General features: G+C 39.8%; 1 protein-coding gene across 1 annotated transcript in view; it reads left to right on the forward strand.

Moving 5' to 3' along the window:
- Positions 1-19,078, forward strand: part of ANTXR2 (ANTXR cell adhesion molecule 2) — a gene marked incomplete at both ends in the record, with an annotated part of 117,664 nt that overhangs the window by 52,581 nt on the left and 46,005 nt on the right. Inside the window, 6 exons of the mRNA XM_080344362.1 lie at positions 273-351; positions 5,090-5,185; positions 11,049-11,090; positions 12,137-12,232; positions 16,740-16,907; positions 18,124-18,204. Coding sequence (XP_080200488.1) covers positions 273-351; positions 5,090-5,185; positions 11,049-11,090; positions 12,137-12,232; positions 16,740-16,907; positions 18,124-18,204 — 562 coding nt within the window. The remainder of the gene's footprint in view (positions 1-272; positions 352-5,089; positions 5,186-11,048; positions 11,091-12,136; positions 12,233-16,739; positions 16,908-18,123; positions 18,205-19,078) is intronic.

The raw sequence follows: 19,078 nt of genomic DNA on the forward strand, positions 1-19,078 counted from the left end.
CACAAGATCCTCATAACAGCCAAGTACCTTGATCACTTAAAAGTCATCAGAAGTTTCTAGAAATGGTAACACAAAGTAATCATGTTAATTTTATGATTTCTGTGAAGATGCTTCTCACATCTAGTGCCACTCAGAGGCATCAACTCCTATTTTCCTCTCTAAGAACACTTTCTCTGTTGGAGTCTGTGCATACAAGTGCCTCTACACTATGTAGGTGCTTTTATTGACTGTTTTATGGCTGCTGACTTTTTTTTTTCCCTCTTTCTTTCCAGAACTCTAGAAGTTTTGGTGAGTTTGAATGAAGGGCAATCATTCATGTCCAGCTCATTAACAATCACCGCTTCAGAATGTGTAAGTAAATGGCTAACATCATTCAATGTAAATTCCTGAAATCCATTTCCTCTTTTGGTTTTACCATTTCATGACCTCTCACTGCAGAGAACCTCAATGCATGGCAAGCTGCATTAGATGTTTAGAATGCATGAATCCACCTACCTGAAAAATACACCCATGCAAACACATCCAGAATATATATAATTAAATGATATATTTCTTAATATGTAGGTGCTTACATACATAGAAGTCCTAAGTTGCTTTCTCTGTATTTTGAGACACACTTGGAATCTGTTTTACAACACATGTTTATACACAACAAAGAGTTTTCAGCTGTTTTGAATTCCCTGATGGGGTGTGTGTGTGGGGGGGGGTATAGACAGGATTGTTTTTTCTGCTGTTACATAAAACAGTTTCCTTAATTCTTCATATTAAGGTAGCAAACAGCTTTATTTTAGGAACATATTTTTTGCAGGATTCCACATAAGTATTACTATATGTATCATCTGAGACTTTCAAATATACGAAAGCAATTTCTTACGTGGCAGGCTTGGAGATTTACTTTTGCTTTCTGACATAGGCTCTGTTATAAGGGTTTCTCCTTTAATTGCTGCTGCATCTATTTTGCTGGCTGCTTCAGGAGCAGCTCACTTAGACAGTACAAAGAACTACATGTAGAGGGAAAGCCCTGGAATTCTCCTCCTCTCAGGCTACCTGTGCTGGCTCGGCCCTGAGATCCAAACAGTATATTTGTGTGTTCCTTGTTTGTGCTGGGCTTACATTTTTCTATGGCTTGTGAATTGTATTCTGCTAAACATATTACAACAAATTACTTTAGCACTGTGTGCAGCTGTGACTTTCAAAATATTGGGAAGCTTCCATGCCATTAGAGACATGCTCACTATAAATATAATCATGTCATAAGAGGCAGGTGTTATACAGTCATCTAGGGTCCTGTTCCAGCCCAGTTCCACTGAAGCTGAGCAGGCAGAACCTTAGATCTTCAGACTGGGTATGGAAGGTTGTTACAATCCTACAGGAGGATACTGCCACCATGTAACTTTAGTGCCTGAATAAGGAGTGTAAGCTCTCAGCTCTGTTTATTAGGGGAAACAGTCTTCACCAAAGCACAGGCTAGAGTGCCCAAGTTAAGCCTAGAGTTAAGGTAGTAATATTGTCATCCTCCTATGTTTTTATCATAGGCTTATAGGAAAGAGTTAAAAGCAGCTCGTAGGATAAGCCACATAAGCAAGCAGTCAGTGACTTTTCTAACTTAATATATAAAACTTCTAATCTCACATTTCTGCTGTCCGTTAATTTCTTCTATATTACATAGGCAGGACAGTCAAAATTCTTGCAGTTAGACACAAGGCCACTATGTAGTTTTGAAAATGTGCTGTGCTTGGATACCAATACAATGTTTCTGTAAACTTGTCTCATTTAGAATCATAGAATCGTTTCAGTTGGAAGAGATCCTGAGGATCATCAAGTCCAACCATAGCCTAACCTAACCTAACTCTAGCACTAAACCATGTCCCCAAGAACCTGGTCTAAACACATTTTAAACCTCTCCAGGGATGGTGACTCCACCACTTCCCTGGGCAACCTGTTCCAATACCTGACAACCCTTTCTGTGAAGAATTTTTTCCTAATATCCATTCTAAACCTCCCCTGGTGCAATGTGAGGCCATTTCCTCTTGTCCTATCACTTGCAACTTGGGAAAAGAGACCAACATCCTCCATGCTACAGCCTCCTTTCAGGTAGCTGTAGACAGTGATAAGGTCTCCTCTCAGCCTCCTTTTCTCCAGGCTAAACAGCCCCAGCTCCCTCAGCCGCTCCTCATCGGACTTGTGCTCCAGGCCCCTCACCAACTTCGTCGCCCTCCTCTGTACTCTCTCTAGTATTTCAATGTCCTTCTTATGATGAGGGACTCAAAACTGAACACAGGATTCAAGGTGGGGCCTCACCAGTGTCGAGTACAGCAGCACAGTCACTTCCCTAGTCCTGCTGGCCACACTATTCCTGATACAAGCCAGGATGCTGTTGGCCTTTGTGGCCACCTGGGCACACTGCTGGCTCATATTCAGCCAGCTGTCATCAACACCCTCAGATCCCTCTCTGCCAGGCAGCTTTCCAGCCACTCTTCCCTGAGCCTATAGCGCTGCCTGAGGTGGTTATGACTAAAGTGCAAGACCTGGCACTTGGCCTTGTTAAACCTCATACAATTGGCCTCAGCTCAATGATCCAGGCGGTCCAGATCCTTCTCTATGGCCATCCTACCCTCCAGCAGATCAACACTCCCACCCAATTTTGTGTAATCTGCAAATTTACTAAGGATGCACTCAATCCCCTCATCCACATCATTGATAAACAGATTATACAGAACTGGCCCAAAAACTGAGCCCTGGGGAACACCACTAGTGACCGTCTGGCAACTGGATTTGGCTCTGTTCATCACAACTCTTGGGGCCCAGCCCTCCAGCCAGTTCTTTATCCATTGCAGAGTACACCCATCCAGGCCATGAGCTGCAAGCTTCTCCAGGATAATGACGTGGGATATGGTGTTAGTGTGACTGTAGTGCAGCTTTCCTGTCAGGCATAAAAGCATACAGAACAGTACCTTCTGCTCATCAGCATGTATTTTTCCAACAGTATTTTTGTTGTTTGTAGGCAATTAACCTAAAAGAGGAAAAAAATTTTCTTCTATTCTTTTTAAAACTAAACACTTGGGTAACTGTAGAAATCAACATCATCTCAGTTCCGCTTTTCTGTTTCAGGAAGAGAGCCTGTATGTATTGACAGCTAAAGAAACATGCTACCCAAATCATATTTCTCTGTTTAAGGGCCTCTGTCATTCAGAACCATTTCAATCTTATATCACAGCATGATGAACCAGCCCCTCAGTGTAATAACTTAAAGTGTAATAACAGTCACAGGAGGATGCTGGAGACTAACAGACTGCTTTTCTTGTTATCTGAAGTCATTCCAGTGAGAAAGCAGTGCATGTAAAGTCTGTCCCCATGCCCTCTTAAAAATGTCTAAGATTGCACTCATAAGTAAAAAACAAAGCACTGATGCAAAGCTGATCATACTAAATTGTGAGTAAGCCTGTCTTCCCTCTGCTGTATTCTTAAAGTGCTTTTCTGTGGTCAAAAGTTTTCACTAACAGGAAACAGAAGGAGTACAGATGTGCATTGACAGGAAAAACAGTAGTACTTCTGGTATTTTTTTTTATTTTTGCCTTTCATACATGTTGCAGCAAAGACAGCTCTATACAAGGAGACTGCTGTTTCCATAGTAGCAGATGGGCAACTGCAAAAAATGGGTCACTCCTAGAATCGTTCCACTAATTCATATAAGCTGAGCGGCTGATGGCTAGTCAGTATGTAAGAGTTAAAAGTTCCAGCCTCCCCTAGCAAACACACATTGCTGCAGTGAAAACAAACAAAAAAATACATTTCATCCAGGCACCAAGGCATGCATATTACCTGTCTCTTGTAAATGTGTATGCCTTGTTGCATCTACATATATGCTGAATAAAGCTGTTGCACCTTTCATTTGTATTGGTATATCTCCAGTACAAATTTTGTCACTTTGACAGAATTGCACTATACTCCAGTGATTACCTGGATGTCCCCCCTTTCTCCACTGTTTAAGTCTGAATAACTTTTCTTTTCATAAGGTCCCCATTGCATTTTTCTCAGTGTTGCTCTAAACCAGCAAAGCAGCACAGAATACCAAGTGTAAGAATAAAAGCATCTACAGGACGTGGGTTTGAGGTGGTGGGAGATGGGCTGCTCATTTCTTCATTAAAAGCAGTATTGCTGGAAACAGTAACAGTCATTTAGAATTTCTTAGAATAGTGGCTTCAGGCTCAAATAGCAATACTACAGGGATTTAGTGTGCTATAATCTGTGCAGTGAGAATGCCCCAGATGTATGTGCCATAAGCATGAACACCTGACTAGAAAATATGTATTGTTATTAAAGATTCCTTAAGATTCCACCCACCCACCAATCCATACTGACCTGTGTCCTCATGTGAGGAGAAGGACACCTCTCATCCACAGACATGGGAGAAGACTTTCCCTGTCTAATAGCTCATTTCTTAGCAGTTAATGTAGCCTGTCTTTTCTTCAAGCTAGGCCTCATTCTTATCTTAAGGATATAAATTTAACAATCAACCCAGTAACTTGAGCAGAAATAATCCTGGCTTGCACTGGGGCAAATTGGGCCTGTTTCCCCTGACTGAATGACTTAATTTGAATGTAGGTTTACAGGAAGGCAGAATAAAGTAGTTTTCAGAGTTCTCTCATTTCCAGTTGAATACGTCCATCAGTACTGCTGTTCAGTCCCTCAGAATACCTGAGATTTGCAGGCCCAAGAATACATAGGGGAAGGAGAAACATGAATAGCATTCTATCACCTCCTCCTCTTCTTAGTGTTGATACATCATTCATTGTGATACGCAGCTCCTGCTGAAGTGTCCTAGCTAACCTTCTGCATAACTCATCAAACTGAGGAGACTTAAAATGGAGGGAATCACTGAACTTGTGCCAAATATGGGTTTGGCTAAGATACCCTTTGGGATCTTCTGTGAGGAGTTTATCTCTTAGCAAGAACAGAATCTGACGAGTAGGAACAATTTGATTGGGATTTGTATCAGTCAGTAGGAGGCCGTTTTGGGGTGAGTAGGAAAATGAGGCAGCAATTATTTGCAATATCCACTGACATTATCTTTCTGCTTTCTTCGCAGTCTAGTGGAATAGCAGCACTTATTGCTGTTCTTGTGCTGTTATTGTTGGCAGCACTCGGTCTACTCTGGTGGTTCTGGCCCCTCTGCTGCAAAGTGGTGAGTAAGGACTATTAGAACAAGTAACTGGATGTGTGACTCAGGTTTATAACTCATACCAAGTTGAGAAACACAGATACTATAGGAAATAGGTTAAGTAACATGAGAGCTACATGTGACATAAGCCATCTGTTGAGGAATTTTTTCTTTGTTAGTAATGCTTAATAAATGGAAGAAGAGACCAGCTTCAATACCATGGACTGCACTCTTAGAAGTACTGGCTTTCAGAGACCTGCATACACGTGAACCAGCATCAGCATGCTAGTGTGCTGCTCACTGGCTTTCTACTGAGTGAGCAGATGTGTTATATTTCTGTGAAATCTTTGATAAAAGCCTTTTTTCCATTATTTGAAAGTTGTTGGCCATAATGGTATGCAGATGTTATCTTGAAATCAAGGACCATTTCAAAAGTACTGTTGCGAAAACTGGAATCTGTAGTCCATTATAGGCTATCAAGTTGGAAATCCCTTATTGTCTGAATAATCCCTTACACTCATTGGATCTCTTTTCATCTGGGTACACTCTTTATCCTTCTAGCAGCAGTCAGCAATGCTGTTTCACTAGCTCTCCTTCCATCTCCTCGTGTGTTGAGGTTTTTAAATTGCCTCCTGTTTTCTTATTTTAAAATAATTGGATAACATTGATTCATAGACTGCCTTCAGACTTCTTAGTTTCTACACTTTCTATCTATAGAAACAGGCTACAGCTAGGCATTTCACATAGATCTGTCATCTGAGGCAGAGTGAGGGGGAGATGGAGGACATGAAGGAAATATATTGCAACAGACTGGAAGAAAAGCAAACAATTTTTGTTTCAATACCTGGTTATTTTAAAAATAAGCATGTAAAATACAACTTAAATCCTTATGTGAAGCGAGGTAATATTTTTTTTCAATGGCTGCTGTCAGCTACTTACAGGCATCCACAGGATTCCAGGATTCTTAATAAGGAACTCCTGACTTTCTAATGAGTTGTTTCACTACTCTTTCACAGCTGTTGAAGGGGATCATCATCATAATCAAAAGTTGCTATGCTGAAAACAGCTGCTTTTCTTTTGTCCTTTCCCTGACTTTTCAAGTTGTGTTTTTGTTTGTTTGTTTGTTTGTTTTCCAAGACAAGCAGACTTATCTTTGAATTGACTGGTATCAGTAAACCTAATGTTTCTTTAGTTCGTCAGAGCTCTTAGAATGAATTACTTCACTAAAACTGTTTTTTGTCACTAGCTGAATATGAGTCAGAACATAATCCATGCACCACTAATTTATGTTAGCCCAGAAACAGTCTTTTACAGTTGGAAGTGCAATCAACTGCATCATATTCACTTGCAAATGAAGTTTTAATTGTTTGCCAAGTGGATTTGTTTTGCAGCATCAGGTTTACACATGTACAACCCAATGAAAAAAATTAAAATACTCTTCACATTGGTCAGTGTTCAGAAGTCAGTGCTTGTCGGTGGTCAGTTCCCATGGCATAGTAAAGTTCATCTACTATGCCTTTTCCTTTCATTACAGTAAAGAGTTATTGCAGTATCTCAGTCCCTTGAAAGCAGGAATTATCTTTCTAGTGTTGACTCTATAATGACAAGTAAGATGCTTTCTGGATTTTTTTAATGTCAATGTCCTACATTAAAAACAAGTCAAATATACAGATCTATAATATTAATTTCCAGACCTTTTGGTAGCTATGCCAGTATAATATAGTAAAACCTTAGCTGCACCACCCTATGCCTATGTGAAAGGAGTTCAGTTTACCTTACAGGAGCACATCAGTGCATCCTGCAGAGCTCTGGAGGGATACCTAAGCTAGCACCCAATTAAACTAAAATAGATACCCTTTGTAATGAATTGCAGAGCAAAGATACTAGCTTGGGTGCTGAAGATGCTCTGTGGCATTAAGGCAGGGTTCTGTCTGGGCTAACCTCCTATGTTGAGCTACATCTCCACAGAGAGCTGTGCTGAGTCCTGAGAAAATATCCCTCCGTTCCGATTCACCTTGTGCTTAAGTCTCTTCCTCCCTGATGTTTACTTTAAGGGACAGTAACTTACCCTGAGCACCTTTTCTGGATATAGTGCATATAGTACATGAGTAATTGGCTATTTCTAGGGAAGTTTTGAGCTGTAGATTACTGTTTTGAGCTGTTTTTACTAAGAAGCAGCCTGATTTCTTATGGGAACAATAAAACTACAGCACTTCAAATGTTAGTGCCCTCTGTTGTTTCCTCCCACCTCTCACAGATATTATTTGTTTCTTTAAAAAGAAAGCCTAATTTTAGGACGCATTGCCACAACAATACTGAGTTCCAAACACACGTACTTTTGTACTGAACCACTTACCAAATACTGATTTCCTTTCTTTTTGTTTTGACGTCTTTTTCCTCAGATCATTATATTGTGCCTCCATTCTATTCCTTCTGTCTTGCATCTGAGGTTCTCACAGTATGTCTTATTGCTGCTTCTGGTTAAGTACTTGTGTGCTTTGGTGTCAGAGTCCTTGACAAGACAGGCAGAGTATCAGGGCCAGGCAGGACCACCTCTTCCTCTGAGTCCACTTCCCTGGTAGAATGGAGCATCTGGTTTCATGGGGCAAAGAACCAGGAGCAAGGAAGAAAGCAGCAGCCCTCACACCTTGTAAGCAGTCCATGCTTCAGAATTCAATGAAAGACAGAGAGGCAAAAGGTGGTGTGGGCAGAACAGAATGAGTGCTCACAGCCACATGAGCCTGTAATCCCTGTCACCTATGGGCAGTGTGGTGAGTTTCATGTGGTTTGGGAACTCTGCTTCATCCTTGCTAGGACTCAGTCTTGACAATGTACTTTGCTATGAGGTCCATGTACACTTACAGGCTGGGGTTGGGGACTCCTTTTTCTTCTTTCCCTCCCCCCCACTCCCTGCTTTTTTTTTTTTTTTAAAAAAAAAAAAAGCAGTTTACTGTTGACAGTTCTTTCACTCTTTCCTCAATATCAGAACATATGATCGCATCAAGCTGGCTTCAGGCTCTGGTGCTGACATTTCCTAATGCCCACATCATGTGAACATTTGAAAAGTGTTAATGAGCAGATCAAAGGGACTGTTGCCTGAAGCAACTAACTTTTTTTTTTTTTTTTTTTTTTTTTTAAGAAATCGTCTCTCCTTCAAACTTAAGTGTCTATTCTTTGCAGCTAAATAAATGAGATGCAGCCTTGCCTGGTGTTAATGATAATAAACCAAAACAAAATAAATTTAGGAAGTAATTCATCTCTACATAAGGCTAATAAGACAGCAGCATTATTAAAAGTCTTCTGTATTTAAACAATCTGAATCAAATTCAGAAAAAGTAAATTTGCAATATTGTGATCTTCAGTATGTGCAGTTTCATGCTACATTTGCATTGTTTTTTGCCAAAACTGCATGGGGTCCTTGATTTTCTCTGTTTTAAAAATGGCTTTCTAGTGATTTCACTTGAAATACCACACCAGACTGAAAATAATCTTTGTGTGCCTGCACATGAGAGTGTGTGTGTGAGGACCCTGTGGAAACATAAGGATGCAGGCATTTACATTCCACTTCTGTCAGCAGGGGTGAGTATCTGCTACTCAAAGCAGATTATTTTCTCACACCACTGTCACATTTAAAAGAAGTTTCATTTTCTGAAGCTATTAGAAATAGCAGCTAATTAATGTATTGGTTAGCTTCAAATCAAGTTTATCCTATAACTTCAGGGAGTTTAGCAGCTGGCATAGGATTAGATCCTTTGCTCAGGGAGTCAAACAAAAACTGTCATTGATGCGTGACTTTTGAAGCACAGTAGGGTCAACAAGTAGGGTTTTTCTCCATTCCCTGGGGTAGAAATTTTGATTCTGTAAATATCAATAAGTGTAAGGGCCCAAGTGAACTCTAGCATGCATCAGAAGTAAGTGTACTACACACAATTGTCTTTGCCTGGGAGAGACTGCAAGACTTAAGAATTGTAGAACTATAGAAAGCGGAGTGATAATACTGTTTAATATATATTCATATAAATCCAAAACCTAGCTAGGCCTTTCCCCTCTGTGCAGCTTGTAGTCTTGGCAACAAAATACATTTTTTTGAGATAATCATTAGAGACAGGCAAAAGGGAAATAAGAATGAGAATTAAGTAAGATAAGGTGACCCTCAGTATACTGAAAGTACTGTTTTACTGTTTCTAGTCTTTTAGTTGCTTTCAGAGAGAATGAAGTATCTTAATGCTCTGGAAAATCTTGCTCTGCGCCCAAGTATCTCTCAGAATCTGTCCCATGATCCTTTTATGGTGTTGTTTCTGTAAAGTCAGGGCAGTAAGTTCAGTCTGGTTCTCAGGAATGTTTCACTAATTAAATAATTAAATAATTGATTTCTGTTGTCTTCTGAAAATTCCTTAGGGGTGGGAATAAAAAATATTCAGAAACATGTAAAGAAAAGTAATTTTGGGCATGTTTTTGCAACATCATACCGGCAAAGGAGTGCCTGGATAAAAAACATAGTTGACTTTCCAATCCACTCAAAGTACCCTAAGCTTGCTTGATGAACAATTCAGTATCTTAAAACTGAACTGCTGGGTAAAAACATTTCCAAGGGTGCAGTAACTTATTTCTCTGATTTTATATAATTGCTGTATCCAGTGATAAAAGTCCATAGCTTATTTACACAGTAACTCATAACTATCTTGGTGGCAATGTGACTTGAAGTGTAAATCAAGAAGGAAAACTCTTGATTATTAATAAAAAAATAATGTTTCTTCTATATATGATGCTATACATCTGTGCAATGACAGATTATTTATAGGCAGTGGTAGAGTAAATGGAAGTACTATAATTAATAGCATGTGGCGAATAAAATAATACATACTTCAATTAAAGTACTTAATTCTGTATTTGGAGATATAGGTGTTTGCCATTATGGACAATTTTGGTTATGTTTGTATACTACTAAGGCATAGCAGAAACATACTCCTTTATATTAATGGGGTATTTTTTAGTCATTTCTATACAATATTCAAGCATAAAAAATGACTTGATATCACAGAAGTACTTCATTTTAGCTTACAAACCTGTTTTTCTTGTGGAAGAACACCTGTGCATTCAGTTTTCATTTTAATCACTGAAGAGGCTTACTGCCTTCCTCTTCCTCTCCCTGTACTGTTCAGTGGACTCTTGTCAGTAGCAGGGAACTCCCTGAGATTTTCAAAATGTATGCGAGAAAGAAAAGAGGAAGAAACTGTAGGTAGAGGTTTAAATATAGGTGTCAGTGAATTATCCCAAGAGTGGGCCTTATTTGGAAACAGTTTAAGAAGCCTTGTGAATTTAACTCTCACTTGCAGGCACTCCACACTCAACAGTGAAGAAGCTCTGTACTTAAATTATGAGATCTGATATGCGAGATCTGTGGGAACGATCTGCACATCTAGAGGTGAAGCCTGAGCTACCAGAAGCCATTTCACACTTTTCTTTGGGCTAGAAATTATCTAGCAGCATGGGATAAGGAAGCAGGCATCTTAGCCCATGATTATACAAGATCTCACATAAACCTTGGGATGCTTTTCCTTCCAGGCTTGCTAATTAACGCTATAGGATTTCATCACTGGCTATTACTCAGAATGACTAAGTCTTATCCGGTCAGGAAGCAAAGTGGCAGACATGTCTCCCCAAAGAGTGTCTGCCAGTCAATTGATGTTATTTTCTATCAGACGGATGGTGTTAATTTCCAGAAGGCCTCGATAATCGATACCCAAGGGACTCAGCAGCAGCGCTTGCCAATTTGCAACCAGATGTGGGCAGGCCAGATAGAAACAGTTCACTTTTAAAATTTTCTGTTGGCTTTTGGATGCTGCCAGTGCAATTCCTTATGCTTTTATTTGTTTGGCTTTTTCAGGTCATCAAAGATCCACCTCCACCTCCGCCACCTCCAAAAGAGGTAGGGTATGATGGTGCTCTGCTCATTGCATTCGTTACACAATACCACTCCTCTGTGCTTTCCTGTGTTCTGTGAATCTGTCTCTGTCCGAGCTGCTGAAGAAGAAAGAACTGCCCTGTGGGAAGCCTTAAGCTGAGAGTGGGATGGACAAAGTCCAAATCTCTGTTCTGTCTCAGTGATCTCAGTGTGGCATGAATTAAGCCACTTAAGCCCAAATTCACAGAAATATTTAGGGGCTTTATCTCAAGATAGCTGAACATTATTTTTCGCATTCTGCAGTAAAACCAGAAAGACTGAATAGCTTCTGTGTAACAGTCTAAAGATTCATGTACAACTTAAACAGCATTTTGTCTCAGCTTTGGCATTCCAGACACTAAAAAACCCTTATAAGGAAATTTTTCTCCCTCATGGGCAATAATGCACTAGAGGATCTTCTGGTGTCTTCAGTATTTTTGCCCCTGGGTCTTGATTTAGCCAAGTATTCAAGTGTGCTCTGACAGTTAAGTCCATGGTAATGTGCACTTCATTGAGCTGAGACAGCCAAGAGTGATTTTGACAAAGGTTGGCTCAGGAAGTGGTGATCAGCTGTGTAACTTTTATCTGCAGATCTGCTGAACAGCGCCGGCTGAATCCAAATGAGTAGGGCTGATGATCTGGCTCTTTGAAGGCATTCTACATTCTGTAGGAGAAGCCACTGCAAATTCTTTTCTTTGTGTACATTTTGCATATTTTCATTAGTGGAAAGGAAAAGGATGAAGAAAAGGAATGATGGTCAGTGGAACACACAGTTGGATTCCCCATTTGGACTTCCCTAATGGTCACCAAAAATGCTTTTCCTGTGCAAAACAATAAAAATATTTCCGAACATGACCAGATTTTGTTTGGAAATCGGTAAAAACTTGGGGAACTGGAATATCTGATCTCTCACACTTAACATGGGAAAACTTAGCCTCTGTGAACTCTAGTGAAATATACTAAAAAGACACATAGTTGAGTGAAGAAAAAAGTATATTTTTAAACTAAATGTTTTTTAAATTTAATAACAGGAAGAAGAACAAGACCCCTTGCCAACCAAGAAATGGCCTACAGTGGATGCTTCCTACTATGGTGGACGAGGAGTTGGAGGAATTAAACGGATGGAGGTTTGTACAATATGGAGATGCAAGTTCACTAAACTGCAAGCTCTCTCAGGCTGCAAATGGTGAAAACAAATACTTTTAAAGTGTAATGAAAATACAAGGGCATAATGTGTGCTTCATTCCCAGTGACATAAGCCTTATATAATTTTTTACCATATCGAATAATTTTGACCTTGTGTATGAAAGAACAGCTTTCAGTAGTGCCATTTGACTGGAATTTTAAATAGCTGCCTGAAGACATGCTCTTTCCATCAAGCTAACGAGAAAGAGAGACTGAGAGCCTTTTCTGAATGTTTTGGAAGAAATTACAGTGAAACATAAGTCCTCCAACTGTGGGCCAGCCAAATGCACTGACAATGGTGACTCTAAGGACAGGCTTGATCCCAAAGGAACTCATAGCGACAACAGTGCCTGTCTTTGAAGAGACATTATAGCATCACGTTAATTAAAACAGAATGAAAAATGTGCATACTTACGGGCATGTCCTTACATCAGATTTTATAGTCAAGCCAGCCTTTATGGAATTTGCAAAGTAGTTTTCTGCAATTTTTAACTTCCATCTAGGAAACAGTGTCTGTCTGAAATACCCACCTAGGCCATACTGATCTATCTTGAAACTTGAAATGTACTGGCCTAAGAATCAGCTTTACTTGAGTTCTTTTTAAATGTAGCAGAAGAATATGCACATTTAAAGCTGTGTTGGTTGTACGTGTTTCATTCAGCAGTTCAGAGTTGCTAATTGGGAAGAGCTTCAGATTTTAGAAAAAGAAACCATTTTGTGGAATGCTTTTCAGAGACAATACTTTCCAACATAAAGAATTACAACGCTGTATTTCTAACAAGACCCATGATGAGCTTCCAGGAGGAGTTCCAGGAGGGGTTTCAGGGTTTAAATCATTGCAGTTTGTAAATGGCATCTTGCCCAATGAAACACAAACCTGATAGATACCTCATGAACACAAGTAATATCAGTACCATAAAGAAATGCAGATTTATCACATAGCAAAAATACAGTATTTCCTCTTCAAAGAAGAGAGAAGGCGGCAATGATTAGGTTAGAAAACTTTTTTTCACCTGTGCTAGGAATTTTTTGCAAGACTTAGGGCTAAAGATACAAACGAAATGAAATTGCTGACAACACAAACATGGGCTTTGAAAAGCACCTCATTTTGTGGAGCTCTGTCTCTGTCCTTCTCTGTGACTCGAGAGTACTCACAATTTTCAGGTTTGGGTGCCCCATCATAAATGCTTCAGCATTTGAATATGAAGCTTTACCTCTGTCCTGTAATAGTGAGGCTGATGGAAATGGTGGTTTAACAGCCCATTCCCAACTGTTTGGACAGAGCAGTATTGGACCTCATACCTTTCAATGGCTCAAGAAAGCACGTTGCTTATCTGGTGAATCAGGGCAAGAGCAAGTGTGGATATGAGAGAAGAAACACAAATTGTCTAAGATGATGCAGGTGAGCAGGTCAAAAGGAGGTTATTCCCCACCTGATAGTTAAATGTGGTTTCTGTGCTATGGCCAGCCAAAATCTTGCTGGACTTGTCATGACATTTCTTCACTGTTTTTAGTTCATGTGGTCATGCAGTTGTTTATTTTCCTTTGGTTCTCCCTGCTCTACTTTTCTGCTGGTTTTCTGGCAACTTGATTCTTCTGGCAGCTTCCTTGCGTAGAAAAAAGGAGAAAATGAACCAGTAAACTTCCAGTTACCACTCCTGCTCTATTTCTCTTTGCTTACTGTATTCCCTTTCAGAGCAGTTACATTGTCTCCTGCCTTCTCCACTAGTTTTACTCCTCTATGACAGTCCATAATAATTTAGGCGGTGTCACTCACTCTTCCTACATCTAACTTTTGGCATTGCTTTGAAGTTTTATGATGTCATTTCTGTACCCCACCCATTGCAGGCAGTAAGTTTTTATGTCAAAGCTGTGTTGTCAGACTCCACAAATTCTGGTTTCTTCTGGGTAAAGCTACTTTAGTCTGAAGGAGAAGGTCATTTTGTCAGTAAGGAATCCACCATCTATCTCTAAATGGTTTTAACAGTGTTTAAAATACATTTTAACAACCTCATAAAAAACACCATAAAAGTACCATTGATCACAGTGAAAGATACAGATGCATTTTAATGACTCAGCAGGGTCTACTTGGACATGAAAACCCATTCTAATATTACGGAGAGAAGATTCCCCAGTGGGAAAAAGAAATTACTAAGCAAGCCAAACAGTAAAGTTCAAAAAAACAGAAAAGTTCAAAACAATCCCCCTCCTAAGAAATTATGGTCTGTATTTTACCAAGGTGAGTTATAGTATTACAGACCAAATTAAGCTTTGTCCTATTTCACTGCTGTTGTTCTCTACATTGAGTGGTAAAAACACTTGGTGGTGGTGATAAAATGACAAGATTTTCCTCCAAGGTATTTAATTTTTCAGAATGGGGCTAGACACTGTCTTGCCTCTCTTTTCCTCATATGCCATATCAGCACATTCTGCATATGGCACTGATGAGGATCAAGAAGTCAGGCTGCTTCCTTCTCTCATCCCACGGCATAGTTATCCCGGCACGCTACTGTGTCCCCAGCAATACCTGGGGCAGTCTTCTCCCTCCCTCTGGGTAGGAGAAGGAAGACTGGGTAATGTCTTTTTCCTGGTGAGAAAAACAACGTTGTGCCCCTTTGCAGTGGGAGAGTTGTTGCATCCCAGTGTTTTTCTGCATACTTTTCAAGTGCTTGAATTGTCAGGTAGCAAGATAAAACTGACATTTACCTACCAAGCAGCGTGCTGTGATGCTCTTAATTCTTTCACCCAGGTGGAAGGTCAGTCTTCTCTGATTTTACTTAGTTTGATTCTTCTGTTTTCATGCCTGACATCTCCAGTCAGGAGGCCCCTGAAAAAAGCAAGTGGAGTCCTTCAGTAATGATTAGCTGTTTTCCAGTAACGGTTTCATGACTCATCAGTGCACCACATTTATCCAAGATGTAATATCAGAATTTAACTTGCTGGCTTTAGGTGTATCACGTCCTTCTTACAGACTAGATTGTAGCAGATTGCATGATTTAGAAGGCTTGCACTGCAAATAATCCAGGCCAGTTTTACTAAGAATTTTCAAACTTCATCCATAGCTTCTAGATGTTCTTTTGGATGATAAAGTAACAGTCTTGTCTAGGTTTGTTTCTTTGTACAATACAGCAAACATCCTTGCTGCACAGTGTTTCCAGTTACAAGATGAAATAAGATTATTGTAGCAAGACAAATGATCTCTCTTGGAGGGAAGGTGTTTTTCTGTATTTTCTTTTTACAGCATAGTAAATACGACCTGTGGCAGTGATAAAGTATACATTGTTACATGTTTTGCATTTAGTTATTATGCAGTTTAGACTGCTTCATCTGTGTTTTCTCCAGTATATATATCTTCTGGCAGAACTACTTGAAAACCTGAGCAGTTTCAAGGAGCTTCTGCTAAAACTTGCTCAAGTATTGCTTTCTATCTAAACTGGGGTTCTCAACAACATGCTGTGTTAGGAAATCTGGGGTGTCAAAAATCTAGCCTTTCATCAGGGCCAGATCAAGGTCTGCTTGTAGGATAAAACAGAACTGAAAATTATATTTTTGCATCATTAAGAAAAGAAGATTTTCAGATTTTTTACAGCCCATGTCATACATGGTAGAAGTTTCCTTCAGTATTTCTCTTGACTTCTTGCTACTGAGACACTCATATTTACAATTGTATTTAACTCTTGTGGTTTAACCCTGCCTCGAAACTAAGCCTCACACAGCCACTTGCTGATTCCACGCCCACCATGGGATGGGGGAGAGAATTGGAAGGGTAAAAGTGAGAAAACTTGTGGGTTGAGATAAAGGCAGTTTAATAATTAAAAAGAAATAATAATAACAACACGAATAATGATTTGTGAGGAAAAAATAACCACAAGAGAGAAAAGAAAAATAAAACCCAAGGAAGACAAGTGATGCAAATGAAAACAATTACTTATCACCACCCACCTGATGCCCACCCAGTCCCTGAGGAATGGCCCCCTGTCAACTTCCCCCCTAGTTTTATATGCTGAGCATGACATCATATGGTGTGGAATATTCCTTTGGGCAGTTGTGCTCAGCTTTTCTGAGCATGTGTCCTACCAGCTTCATGTGCACCCCCAGTCTACTCACAGGTGGGGTGGTATGAGGATCAGAAAAGGCCTTGACTGTGTAAGCACTGCTCAACAGCAACTAAACATCCCTGTGTTATCAGTGTTTTCAGCACAAATCCGAACCAAGGCCCCATGCAAACTATTATGATGAAAATTAACTCTATCCCAGCCAAAAACATCATATTAACTAAAAATACTTGTCATCACAAATGAAGAGTGAACATTTCCCTCAGTATCTCCCCCTCTTGTTAATTTAGAACTTCTTCCAAATTTAAAGTTTTTCAGCTTTGTCTGTTATTTGCATCAGTTTCCTTGTCCTTTTCCTGCAGCACATTTACATATGAACTCTGGCTTTACTTAGGTTCGCTGGGGTGATAAAGGATCCACTGAAGAAGGAGCTAGATTAGAAAAAGCAAAAAATGCTGTGGTGAAACTTCCAGAAGAACCAGAAGAACCTTTTCATCCTAAACCACCTAAACCAAAGCCTACCTCACCAGCCATTCAGGAGAAGTGGTATACACCAATTAAGGTAATGTTTTTAGTCTTCAGTACAATATAATTTTGTACTAAAGGCTGACTGGCATTTGTCTCCCTTACCAGTCTTATGCATGCTGAACTGTACATTATTTTTCAAGTATTCCCATTCAAATGTAATATGCTATTCTCAAAGTTAACACCTACTCAGGATGGATAGCAGGAGCAGCGTTTTTAGGCCTAAATACACTCCTTCATTGTTACATGCAACATTCTGTTATCCTTTCACAAAAAAGGGATGTATCCTACAGTAAGAGTATTAAAATATATGGAGGCTTTTTTGGCATTTTGTTTATCTCAGTGTATTTCTAATGAAGCCTAAAACCACAATGTTTGTAGCTGTTATACTGAGTTTTAAACATTGAATTAAACTCACTACCAATCAAGAAAAATAAAAATTACAAAGCCTGACAAACAAGTGAAACACAATAAACAGCATCAAGACGTTTTCCTCTGTAGATGCCATGAGTCACTTGCAAACCCATAACAAGCTCTTCTTAAAAACTGAAGTTGGGTAAGAGCACAGAGTACACAGGTTTAGCTGGGAGTACAGACAAAGCTATTCTGTCCTCACAACTTCTTATCACAAGTCCTGAATATGTTGTCCACACACACACACATGCACACTCTGCAACCCATCTGTGCAGAGCAGGATGCTTCTGACAAGCATCAGAGCTGCCATGCATGTTCCTGCACAGGCAGTCTGAGCACTCCCAGTGAATCTGCTGCATTCAGTACCTGCTAGAATCAGCACAGAGCACAAGTCAGCTGTATACCATGCGCTGAGCAGGTTTGAGCCTTCCTGAGAGCAACAACCTTGCTGTATACATGCTGTAAAAACAAACACATTAATGTGGGAGAAATCTCAGCTGGACATGTGGCAAAATCAGCCCCAGGTGTTGGCAAATAAACATATTACTTCTAAATCACTCAGAAATAAATGTGGGTTAGATCACAGCTACTCTGCTCTCAGTGGAGGTGATAGTGGATTACCTTGCATTCACCAATGGGAAAAAGCAGCACCACAGCTATGTGGTGTGGGTGATACAAGCCTAGGTTTATACTTTGCTTATCCAGCTCTGAGGAACTGGTGTTCAGTTCTGCCAGTAAATTTATCCATGGATCTCCTTGGACATTAACTCAGCATGTGTGATGTGCTCTCCGTTGACTGATTTTATCACACTCAAAGTCCTGTTGCTCTGTTGCCACAGGGTCGGCTTGATGCACTGTGGGCGCTGTTACGAAGACAGTATGACAGAGTCTCTTTGATGCGACCACAGCAAGGAGATGAGGTTTGTATGTGGTGAGCGTGTCTGCTGGAGTCAGCAAAAGAGGGGCATGTTACAGCTAGGCTTTAGCAGCTGCTGAACATTGGCAATTCTTTGACCTTAACTAAAGCAAACAGTGCAGCTGAAAGAATGGTGCAACAGAGAAAATAATGCATTGGGGAAACAAAGTATATTGAAAGATGCATCACACTCACCAGCCAAAGTAATGCTGCAGGAACACGGATCTCCTGAACACAGGGTGTTTTTTGTGTGTTCAGCTGGAAAACAGTAACATAGCACAGACTTCATGCAGTGTCCACTCTCTGTAACAAATACGCAAATCTTTCTTATTTCCAGCTATTTATAAGAGTAGAATTTGACTATCATAATACTAAAACAAAATAAAATTTCATGACCACAAATAGCTTTCATGCAAGTTGCTTCACCTACCTTTGTACTTACATGCCAAAGGTGACTTTCATAGAAAAAAAAAGTGAGGAAACTTGTTTCTTAGATAATCCATTCTTATAGAACACTCATGACCCATGAAAAAGTGGCCTCCACTACAAAGACAGCTATGACTGGGAAGTAGAGGAAGTAAGAGTGACTATTTGAACCTTTTATAGTAAAGCTAGATAGTGTATTTCTGATTGTTATTCCTTAAGAAAGTATTACTTTAAATCTTAGCATTTATCTCAAGAACTGATGTATCATTAAGGTATTTCAAATCTACTGGAACCATTCAGATTCCTGTTTGTGGCACATCTAAAGAGAGATAGGAGCAAACTGCTTCCTCAGATTCATAGCACAAAGCAGCAGTATGCAATAATGCTTTTTTGCCACATATGCATCTTTATGATGACATATAAGAATTAGAGAGGTTAAAGAGGTTAAAGGG

Source organism: Nesoenas mayeri (assembly GCF_963082525.1).
Source record: "Nesoenas mayeri genome assembly, chromosome: 4".
NCBI lineage: Eukaryota > Metazoa > Chordata > Aves > Columbiformes > Columbidae > Nesoenas > Nesoenas mayeri.